Genomic DNA, 12709 nt, shown 5'->3' on the forward strand with positions numbered 1-12709 from the left:
CCCCACCCCCCTTTACCCTACTTTCTTCACTCTATTCTCTATTTGATTCCTTCTTTTCTAAGCTTATATCTGTTTTTTTTTTCTATTTTTCTATTTTTTCTTAAATGTTTATTCAATAACTTAAAAGGGGATTGTTTTATGCTGAGATTGGTCTTGTCAATTATCAGGAAGACATGTTTAGCTGGAACTCTGATTTCTAGTGTGTGGTTTGTCATGGAGTGTTAGCATAAGGATAGCTTATAGAGTTCCAATGAAATATACAATGTGATATTTTTGTCATTCTGAAACTGAGAGATCACGGTTTATGTTTTATAATCTTTATAAATGTTCAAGATGTATGCTTGATTTATAAACTTAATAATAATAATAATAATAGTAATTAAAAAAAACGATTTGAAATAAAATTAACTTACCCTTAAAATTATAGACTATTCATGTTTTTGTCAGTGGGCAAACTTACAAAATCAGCAAGGGATCAAATAATTATTTCCTTCACTGTATATACAGCATTCTGAAATGCGGTATATATAAGGTCTCACTGATTGTGGCTGCAGCTCATAAGGCACAAATCTAGAGACAGGTACCCTTTAAAGAAAAGTAAACTATACGTTACTCTTCCCGTCCCGCCAAATCCAGTCTCCAAACCTTCTCCTGGTGTCTATTATTGTCTGCAGTCCTGCAAACAATCAATAAATGAGCTCAGCACAGGTCAAGCCGTTAGCTTGGGCAGAGCCGCTAAGCTGAGTTATTGGCTTCAGTGCCACTGATGTAAGCAGACAATAACATGCACTGAAAACAGTGGTGAAGACTCAGCGCTGAACCAGGAAAGGATGAGTAAAGCACAAGGTTTTTTTTTTGTTGTTTTTTTTTTGTTTTTAAAGTACAGCAGTACAGCAAGGGGACATGGATTTTCCAAAACTGGAAGACTCATTTAAAATTAGCTGCACTTTTTGTGAATTCTGTAAAATTTCCTTGCAAAGTGCTTTATCTTCCCCAAATCCCCAGCTGTACTTTGTAAAGCCTACTCAACTTTATTTGAAATGTTTAAGAAAGTTAAAATTTTAAAGCTTTAGAGGCTGACATGCAGAAAGCTTGCATTAATCTAATCAGCCTTTATTAGGCAAATAACAGAAAAGCTTATGACGTGAGCAATGAGAGCTGTGTAATCACCTCTCTTCCCAGGGGTCGTGCATCTGCACACATGGAAAGACAGATGCCACACTCATTGATTCAAGAGAAGATGGTCCCTGCTGGGCCATAGTCGACAGTTATGCCTAATTCTTCCTGACATTTCATTCCTTACTGTGCAAGCAGATTCCTATATTCCCCACTCCCAAAACAGACACCAGCTTCCACAACCAAAATGTGTGTGGCGAGTCATGCAGAAACAGATGAGAAGAAGAAACATTAGCAGTATCCATTTAGCTTTCATTCACTTCATGATTCAATATCAGAGTTATTACTAGTGTCATGAGACATCTTATGAATTTTAATTTCTCTCTATAATAGACCAAGAGCTAACAATCCACTCAACCTCCACATGCATCTGGCCCCTCCCTTTCGTAATCAAGGAAACTTACAAAAACTTATGCCCAACATCTGTGAGGCCAGTCGTAGCCTGAAGTACATGAATGTGAAAAAGGGCAAATTTACAACCAGGTACAGATAAGGACCATGTGGACAGAAAACTAGAGAATTCAAATCCCTTTGTTTCATCTGATAGAAACTATGAATTGCTATTTTATGAACAGCGTTGATATAAAAGATAAGAAAATTATATTTATTAAATCATAAAGCAGCAAATGCAAAACACTATTATGCTTCATTGAGCGGAAGCCCAGCAAATGGATATCACCCAGATAGATGAAACTAGCCAAGTCATGATACCTATCTATCTATGAACAGGTAAAAACATGATAGGAAAGATGACAATAATATCTACCCGCCTGGGACCTTTAGGAGCGGAGATATCTTGGAAGCTAAAATTTCATAACTTTCTGAAGGTCTGCGCAGTTGTCAGACCTTGGTGGTACAGCCAGCTGGGTTTTAATACTGTCCATTTCCCTTCCAAGGAGTCCCTCCCTCCTTTAAGCTTGGAAGCTATTACTGTGACACGCGTTTAGTAATTTGTTTTCATTATTCCTTTTTATTTTACTTAATTGTATATTTTGTGTTGTTTTGGCCTGCTTTGTAAAATCTTTTGTATATTTTTGTAAACGATGCCTATTTGTCAGATAAAAGTCTATAAAATTGAATAGCTTCGTTTCATTTGATCTCTTAACTGCAAACCCGAAAAAGCCATACGCTATCTGTAGTAGGTGTCCAATCAGACTGTATAAACAACTGGTTATTGCAGCTATTAATCTTTGCAGTGACCATACCAGGGTATATAAATATATTCCATGTGTTGGAATTGGTTGTATGCGTATCATACACTCATTGAGTTTCCGAATAATTGGCTTAGTAATGGAAACGGCTGCAGCCTTCTCCGTTAATCATTGGTCAATTGAATTATTGTCCTGATGATAGGGGGCAGCAGGGTTGTTGGTGACAAATTGGTGGCAGCAGTGGTATTTCTGTGTGACCCTTCCCCACACCTGTTTGTGACAACTAGCCTACTACACGTAATCATACAGTCATTCTTCTAGTCAGCATTAATGCATTGTAAACCAATAAAACTCTGCAGTAACAACCACAAAGACCACAGGATACAATGAAATACACTCAACTAAAGGTGGTTTGCAAGCTCTTCTTACATCACTGAAGGTGTAATTAAACCTCCATACTTTCTAATGATTGTTCTCACTGCTGTTAGGTAAAAATGAAATTGCTGCACTGCATTACAATATTGTGTTTCTTTTCCTCTATGGCACTGTTTACACAAAAGAAAAAAACGTGATATAAAGTGTAATTATCATTTAAATTTTTATTTCATAAATCAATAGTATGTAAAAAAAGGTCACAGTCAATACAGAAGGGGTATGTATTCAGAAAACCATAGAAAAATCCCCATTACAAATTAACTTTTACTTGTAATATTAAAAAGTCACAGACCAAAATAACCACAAAAACAATAAGGTAGCTCCTCCCTCCGCCTCTAGCTCCTCCTTCCTCCCATTTTCATAGAATCTCATCAGTAACACTGCCATCTCCTATCTCAGTAAGGAAAAAGTCTTTATATTACAAAGTTATTTATTTTCATGTGTACTATTGATTTATAGACCGAAAACCATAGAAAACTCGCAGTTAAAAAAACAAAGTCACAGACCAAAATAACCACAAAAATAGTAAGGTAATTGCAGGGTGTGTAGTAACAAATGCTAGGTGGGAGATAGAATCAACTGGCCCTAAATAAGCCCTACCCAATCTCTCCCTAACTAGCAATGGAGGGTATGACGCCCTAGGGTTATGGTGCCTCCATTAATCGACGGGAGACCCTGAATGACTTGGGACTGCATCTTTGGACACTTTCAGATAAGTGATCTACTCGGATTTTCCATCCTACCCTGTTGGGGATTACTTTCTGATTTTATGGTGTTTGTTATGGCCGTTGCAGGGTTATTTAGGGTCATTCAGGGTCTTCTGTCGGTGAATGGGGGTGCCATAACCCTAGGGCGTCATACCCTTATTGCTAGTTAGGGAGAGATTGAGTAGGGCTTATTTAGGGCCAGTTGATTCTATCTCCCACCTAGCATTTGTTACTACACACCCTGCAATTACCTTATTGTTTTTGTGGTTATTTTGGTCTGTGACTTTTTATTTTTAACTGGGATTTTTCTATGGTTGTCGGTCTATAAATCAATAGTACACATGAAAATAAATAACTTTGTAATATAAAGACTTTTTCCTTGTGAGATAGGAGATGGCAGTGTTACTGATGAGATTCTATGAAGATGGGAGGAAGGAGGAGCTAGAGGCAGAGGGAGGAGCTAGAGGCAGAGGGAGGAGCTAGAGGCAGAGGGAGAAGCTATAGGAAAAGGGGAAAAGCTATAGGAAAAGGGAGGAGCTAGAGACAGAGGGAGGAGCTAGAGGAAAAGGGAGGAACTAGAGGCAAAGGGAGGAGCTAGCATAGCTCCGCCCCTCCCCCATCTATCTACATAGAATCTCATCAGTAACATCCACCATCTCCTATCTCAGTAATGGGAAAGTCTTCACTGAATACAGATTTTACCTCAGGATTGAGAATTTTGATAATGACTGATCAATTCTGACAGAGAAAGAAGCAATTTTGTATGATAAGAAATATTACAAAGCTGTTTATTTTCGGGTGTACTATTGATTTGTGAAATAAAAATTAAAACGACAGTTACACTTGACCCCTTAACAACCAAGGACGTCCCTCAGGTTACTGCGGGCTGATCAGCAGAAATGTGTGGCTAACAGGTGCAGGTGGATTGGAGATCCACCCGCGCCTGTTAACCCCTTAGATTGCAATGTCAAACACTCACAGCGCAATTTATAGGGTTGCGGTGGAGATCGCGCCATTTTCCGCCACCATTGAGGGCCCCTTCATACGATCATGGGGTGCCAATGTGTTGTCATGGTAGCGCAGGGTTAACTGATGAACCCTGACGCTACCATAGTGCCAGCACTCACAAGAGATGAGCATTTCTGCTGATTACAGCGATGGTGTAGCAAAAGTATTAAGATAGTGTAACCATGAAGTAGTAAAATCAATAAAAAATGTTTTGGGTTTTTTTATTAAAAAATAAGACAAAAAAAATAAAATAAAAAGTTAAAATCACCCCCATTTTGCCCTATTGAAAATAGGACAATTAAAAAATATACTGTATATTGTATATGTACACATATTTGGTATCACCGCATTCAGAAATGCCCGAGCTAGCAAAACACAAAATCAATTAATCTGATCGATACACGGCGTGGCGAGAAAAGAATTCCAAATGCCAAAATTATGTTTTTTGGTTGCCGCAACATTGCATTAAAATGCAATTACAGGTGATCAAAACGTCGTATCTACACAAAATAGTATAATTAAAAATATCAGTTTAAGATACAAAAGATAAGCCAACACTGAGTCCCAGATAACAAAAAATGAGAACGCTTTGGGTCTCGGAAAATGACAATAAAAGAAACATTCTTTTTTGGACAAAATCCAGGATTTGTTTCCATCACTTAGATACTAAACATGTATACCTTTACTTTAATCTATGAACTCGTACCAACGTTAGGCATCATACTGACACATCAGTTTTACTATATAGTGAACATTGTGATGAAATAAAAAACAAACCCATTGTGGAATTTCATTTTTTTCACTATTTCTCCACATTTGGAATTATTTTTCCTGCTTTCCTTTACACTATTGTGTCATTCAAAAGTACAACTCGCCTTGCAAAAAACAAGCTCTTATGTGGCAAATGAGTGAAAAATAGAAAAGAAAAAAAAAAAAAGTTATGGCTCTCAAAAGAAGGGAAGGAAAAAAATGAAAATTGGAAAAAAAAAAATCACCTGGCTATGAAGGGGTTAAAGTTCAGATCTCAGAGGCACAATAATAAGAAATCTCATGTTCCAAGTAGGGAGCTTTCATAGAGTAAAGGTGTTTATTTTATCACAAGAAAAATAATCTTTATTTTCCAAACTATAAGATAAAAAAATTGTATCAAAATAAAACAGCACTAGTTTTGGGATGCAGGCACATAATGCACCTCAATGTAGGACAAGGCTGGGTATGAATGGAGCAGACTCAGGGAATGACATTATTTACATATATGCTAAACCCTGTTTTTCTTTCTATATTTTCTTTTGACATATTTTTTCCATAGTTATATTTGGAAAATACAGTATATTTTCACCAACTAACAAACATCGGACAGCACACCGACACTTCACACGTATGTGTAAATGTAGCCTCCTTACAGAGCTGCCTATACACCAGCTCACTATTTTAAAGGGGATAGTGAAGTGCAGCAGCTACTACAACACACATAGCCTTCAATGGAGAGGGTTACATGTGTACGGGGCCTTCTCCTCTCTACAGTACTGATGGAGGAGCAGATCCTCACCATTTTCCAGATAGGTGGGTGGAAGTCATGGTACTCGCACCTGCATCTCTTAAACACTTACAGAATATAATTTTGATATATCACAAATCTCTCAAAAAGTAATACCCCTTTCATTCATTGTTAATGCAGTCCTTGGAAGTAGTTCAATATAACAATGAGGCCCAGAAAACGTTAATGAATTCGGAGCATCTTATTTCTATATGCCCCTCATGAAGACTGGCGTACAAAATTCCAGCCATATTTAATTGAGGCCAAAGCGCTATTTACCATTGATTTTCAATTACAGAAAAAATTTCACAAAAACAGAACATACCTGACAAAATCATCAAAAGTCCGAAATGCAACCATGCCACCCATTCTCTGACATGGAGGAGTAAATGAAGTATCAAGGAGAACATCACTGACGCTAGCAACATGCACCATCCCATAATGGTTGAGATTGGAAGAAAATGACATTCTGATAAGAAATAAGAAAATAAAATCAATTAATAAGAAAACAAATATAATCCTGACAAGATCATTAACCACTGTTATCTGGATCAATATTATATGCCCAAACATAGGTGATACCTCATGGAACACAGGGCCATAGAGCGACTTAACTCTACATGCCCCATATATATTCCCCTTATTGCAGCTTTCTACACACAATTTAATTTTTCCTGGCTTACATTTAATAATGCTTTCTGGATTCTAAAAAATGCTATGCTTCCTAATGGCATAAGTATCCACTTTGGGACGTTACACAAAGGGCTCCTACATTGAGCCATAATGGTTATAGAATATATTCTACTCTTAACATCTCCATTAGAGGGGCTGTCCACAACTCGGACAACCTCTTCTCAATCCAATCAGAGTATTTGACCCGATTAAAAAGACTTATACTCATCTACACTGCTGTTACAGACAGTGATGTTGGCCCTCACTCTCATGCGGCTCATAAGACGTTGTTACATCATGTGAGCCCTGTGCCCCAATCAGCATTGACTTTCACTCTCCTTGTCTTTGGATGTATCAAACATCAAGAGGAAGTGGCCAGCTAGCCCCAGCTCTGACTTTGTCAGGCATTTGATACATCTGAAGGCGGGAAGAGTGAAGCCAGTGCCGATTTGGGCGTGTATGATGTAACAAAGTCTTAGGAGCCCCACTAGTGTGACTGCCAACTTCGCTGGAATGGCACCGGCAGCACACAGGAGTATAATTACTTGAACAAAAGAAAACACTCTTATTGAGAAGAAGTTTTCTGAGTAGTGGACAACGCTTTAAGCTATTGTCTGCAGTTGAAACAGTTAGCTTGTGGCTTATTTCCCACTGAATCACACCCTCAGGATATATTTACACACAGGTTATTTGCAGAAATGTCTGAATTGTAGAAAAACATGCTTGTCCCGAAAATAACTAAATTCCGATACATTAAAATGTTTTTTAGTAAAAAATATTTCTGTAACAAATATACAGAGCTACTGCCTGTAAATACTGTATATACCCATATATACCCTTAGACTCCTACCAGTCCTCTATATCTGTACTGTATAATAGCACGTAACAGAACAAACCATGTAATGAGAATCGTTTTATTGAGCGAATAATATAAATATCATACCTGTTCAGAGTAGGGATGTTCCCCCTGAAATCAAACAATAAAAATAATGTAAATGCTAGTCAATGAAAAAGAAAACACAAGGCACAAAACAAGTAACAATAGTTCTGATATTCAGGAACATGATGAAAGAGTTATGAATTGAAATTTGCCCATAAAACTGTAAGGTCCGGCTAGGTACTCAAGCTGCCTAGTAGTCTAAGAAACAACTGTCCAGTTCATTTGAATGTGTTTGGCAGAAAGCAATGTGCATGCTGCAGAAACGATCCCAGTAAAATGTTCAATATTTCTGCTACAAATGTGCTGCGAGTGAACATAACTTGTAAGGCCACATAATGATAACATCAATGTAAAATATGCATGCTTGAATTTAATAAATCTGAACAATTCTATCTGGGTCTTTTTTTTATATTTGTGAAGAAATGCTGAAATAAGCAAACACAAAGTCTTTTTTTCTCAAAAAAAATAAATAAAAAGAACTAAAAATTTTTTAGTAAAATCATAGTAGAATCTTAAATTGTAAATTAAGGTTTATCCATTACTGGACAACCATGGCTAAATCAATTCAGGACCTACCTAAAATAATAGCAATGTATACTCAGCTCCCGCAGCAGAGCCGCTCTAGTCTCAAGTGCCGGCTGCCGCCAACAACCGGACACTTGTCAGCCATTTCATCAGAGCGCACGTCCGCTCTGACAGCATATTTTTCAGCTGCACCTGAAGAGTGCTTGCACTTTAAGTTCAGCCGACATGTGACACAGGATGCCATGCCACCTCTCAGAACAGTGGTGCGGGCCTGGCCGGAATGGAGCTGTTGTGGGAGTTTAAATTGATCCTAAATTGATTAAGCTAGAGTTGTCCAGTAGTGGTCAACGCCTTTAACCCCTTCAGCCCCCGGGCACTTTCCGTTTTTGCGTTTTTGTTTTTTGCTCCCCTTCTTCCGAGAGGCGTAACTTTTTTATTTTTCCATCAATCTTGCCATATGAGGGCTTGTTTTTTGCGGGACGAGTTGTACTTTTAAATGAAACCATAAGTTTTACCATATAGTGTACTGGAAAACGGCAAAAAAATTCCAAGTGTGGAAAAATTGCAAAAAAAGTGGGATTGTACAATAGTTTTTGGGATATTTTATTCACCGTGTTCACTATATGGTAAAACTGATGTGTGGGTATGATGCCTCAGGTCGGTGCGAGTTTGTAGACACCAAACATGTATAGGTTTACTTGTATCTAAGGGGTTAAAAAAAAATTCACAAGCTTGTCCAAAAAACGTGGCGCACGTTTTGCGCCATTTTCCAAAACCCGTAGCGTTCTCATTTTTCAGGATCTGAGGCTCAGTGATGGCTTATTTTTTGCGTCTCGACCTGACGTTCTTAACGGTACCATTTTTGCGCAGATGCTACGTTTTGATCGCCTGTTATTGCATTTTGCGCAAAATTTGCGGCAACCAAAAAACGTAATTTTGGCGTTTGGAATTTTTTTGCCGCTACGCCGTTTACTGATCAGATTCATTGATTTTATATTTTGATAGATCGGGCATTTCTGAACGTGGCGATACCAAATATGTGTGTATTTTTTATTTTTTTAACCCTTTAATTTCAATGGGGTGAAAGGGGGGTGATTTGAACTTTTAGGTTTTTTAATTTTTTTTTAATTTTTTAAAACTTTTTTTTTTATTTTACTAGTCCCCCTAGGGGGCTATTGCGATCAGCAATCCGATCGCTTTGCACTATCTGCAGATCTCAGCTACAGAGCTGAGAGCTGCAGATTTGCTGCTTCACTTTCAATGCCGGCTGTATTCCGGCATTGAGAGGAAGTGACTCATGTTAGCTACAGGCGTCATCACATGACCCTGTGCTACCATGGTAACCGCCGAAAGTCACGTGATCATGTCACGTGACTTCCGGTGGGGGCGGGGTAAGTCACTGTCATGGCGGCGCCCATATACATATCACTGCCAAGACTTTGGCAGCGAAATGTAAGGGGTTAATGGCCGCGGGTGGAAGCGATTCCACCCGCGGCTAGCAGGCACACATATCAGCTGTTGATAACAGCTGATATGTGCGCCGATCGCCGCCGCCTGCCACCGGCAGGGGGCGGGGCTTACCAGCACACGATCCATGACGTATCTAGTACATCATGGGTCGTTAAGGGGTTAATGCAGATTACATACAAATGGATTTTTGTGAAATTTTTAAAAGAAAATTTACATAAAATGGCAAGACAGATTGTGTCATAATAAGCAAATGTACAATTTTGCCTTTACATGAAACGCAAAAGTAAATACTTGGAACATGGTATCTTTATTTACATCTTTACATATGTGTAATAATCTATGAACCAGCAAGGACGATGAAAACGCACAGATATGCAAAATGGAAACTATGAGACGATGATTACACTTCACTGTGCATTATGTTAAATCATTTTTTGCACAAAAAGCAGCAACTAATGGGGTGTAGAGAAGATCGGGGGAGAGGGGCACCAGAAACACATTCACTTGCTGAGAAGTTAATGATGTAGACTCTGCTTTATGCATAAGTAAAGGTCTTCGTTATTGGAGAAAACCAGCAATAATATATACATAAAATTACAGAAAAGCCAATAGAAGATTCAGAACAAATAGAGAAGACAACACGCTAATAGCATATAGATTTCATAGGGAATTTCAGGATGCTACACCTCATCAACGAACCAGCACCATTTTAAACCACAAAGTTCAGCACTTCTTAGAACTATGTCAATGCCTGGGCTAAAAATCCAATGTTGTATTATGGGATAATTTGCACTGAATAAGATTTTAGAAAATCAATAATTTCATAGAGATGTCTTAATCCTCAATCCTACAGAAACTTAAAAAATATGAGAAAAGTGAAAAGTTAAATTAATCTTTTGTATCTTTTTTAACGTTAAAGCGACCAGGATTTAACTTTTTCTGATACAAATCTTTGTGCATCCTATGAATAAAGAAAACTTCTAGATTTTAATATCATTTGTTGGTTTCATTAAAAAAGGTTAAACAGGAAACTGGAAACACATTTATGGAAAGATTATTTCATACATCAGGCATGGTTCATCAGCCCCAGTTCATGTGTTGTTCACACCAGTTTTGATGAGAAAATGTGCTGGAATCAGACACTCCTGATTCATGAAGTTGCGCGTTGTCAAGAATCAGGAGCACCGGATGAGTGGTGTACACCTCTGTATGCAACTCGGCACAAATTTATTTCTAGTGCCTGCTGGAGTAAGTGTTGTGGCATAGCGGTGGTCGCCACTCCCATGTCCCTCCCCAGCTCCACCCACTTTGTCGGAGATCGGCATGGACAGGTTGAGAAACCAACAATTGCATAATTTTGGAGCAACATCCAGCTGAACCAAAATTATGCAACTTTACAAAGCTTTTTGCCCCAGAGTACTGCCGTAATAGCTTTGAATTTGGCTGAGTGCTGAATATGGATAGATCAAGAGGGCACAAATTAACCTCTAATGTGCCTCAACATAGCTAAAACATTTTCAATACTGCAAGTCAAACTGGGGATCATCTGATTACAGCCTTATTGTAGTAACATGATCATTTCTCTAAAGCTCTGTAGAAATTAATGGTGTTCTATATATAAAGTAAACCTCACTATAAAATTCTTTGGTTGTTTATATTAGACTACTAGACTCATTAGATCAAACCTCTCACCTACATCTTTTCTTACCATACCTGCAAACCTCTGCTTATTCCATTTAGACTATATGTCAATCCATTCTTTTCAGTACTTGTCTAAAAAAATCTGTTTTAAATCAAAATATAAGAGTTTTCTATTAAGCAATTTGTACCAGGCAACAAAAGAAATTAAGCATCTCGATAAGACATGTCTGCAAAGATAAGAAATGGAGTGGCCTCCCAAAATTTGCAGTTGTATCTGCCATCCTAGACTGGACAACTGCAACCAAAGCTCCCCTAAAGGCACCCTCGCTTTGTTATTCTGTATATTAAACAAAGCCTTTTCCAAAATTTTAGATTGATTACTTAAGATGACATTTACTAGTTGACCCGCTAATGGCAACATCATCTAATAACAGCTTTAGAGCATCAATATTCAAGGAAGATATACTGAAGTAACAATATAACAGTATTAGGAGATTAAAAAAAAACACAAGATGCAATTGGAAGAAGCTTGAACAAACCCATGGTCAATAAAAATGGACAAATACCTGGAAAAAAGGAGTGTTCTGATAAAAATAAACTACTTTTCCAGTACATTGACTGACCTTTGTGCTTACAAAGACACACATTTCAGCAATCATCAGCAATATGTGAAAAATAAATCTAGACTACGCCGAGAAGGGACAGCTGAACAATGGATGCCAAGCATTTAAACTTCCTCTTATTCATGCCTGTTGAAACCACAGCAGGGAGCAAATTTATGGGTCCTAAAGACTAGTCCTATGAAGAAAAGGTGTATGAGTTTGAACTTCGCTTATTCTCTAGTGCAAGCAGTGAAAAATGGGTAGTGTGGAATACAAATTAATATACTGTATTTCAGCAACAGCATGTATGTGTGTATAATATATATATATACACACATACACATACATATATATATATATATCTACATACATATAATACACACGTACATATATCCAGTGTATGTAACCCTAAAAGTCTATATAATATACTTCTCAGGTCAACCACTATTACAAATTCACAGTAGGGAGCAGCAGGCTACTTATCATATATAGTTATACATTTCATACGGTTGAAGAAAAAAAGAAAGACTTTTCCATCAGACACAATCAGGGCAAAAGAGGGTAGGGGGTGAAAGATATTGGAGGAAAAAAAATTGTAGTCAACCGTGATTGTGCCAAAAAAAGAAAAAAGACAATTTTTCCAACAAGGAAAGAAAATCTACCATTGGCAGTAAATCAGAGTGGATCAGCGTTTAACTAAATCTTTTTACACATTTAGACATTGTTTTATATTTTTTGATTAAAGGGAATCTGTCACTCATTTGACATGTCTAACCTATTAATATGGGCATACAGGTAATAGAGTGCAGAAAATAATCATACCTGTCTGCCTCAGATTAGATGCC

General features: G+C 37.7%; 1 protein-coding gene across 1 annotated transcript in view; it reads right to left on the minus strand.

Moving 5' to 3' along the window:
* ACACA (acetyl-CoA carboxylase alpha) overlaps window positions 1-12709 on the minus strand; it is a 776656-nt gene that overhangs the window by 481877 nt on the left and 282070 nt on the right. Inside the window, exons 29-30 of the mRNA XM_075335853.1 lie at window positions 7630-7653; window positions 6340-6483 (exon numbers count right to left, since the gene is read on the minus strand). Of these exons, the coding sequence (XP_075191968.1) occupies window positions 6340-6483; window positions 7630-7653 (168 nt within the window). The remainder of the gene's footprint in view (window positions 1-6339; window positions 6484-7629; window positions 7654-12709) is intronic.

This window comes from Anomaloglossus baeobatrachus, chromosome 2, assembly GCF_048569485.1.
Source record: "Anomaloglossus baeobatrachus isolate aAnoBae1 chromosome 2, aAnoBae1.hap1, whole genome shotgun sequence".
Taxonomy (NCBI): Eukaryota; Metazoa; Chordata; class Amphibia; order Anura; family Aromobatidae; genus Anomaloglossus; species Anomaloglossus baeobatrachus.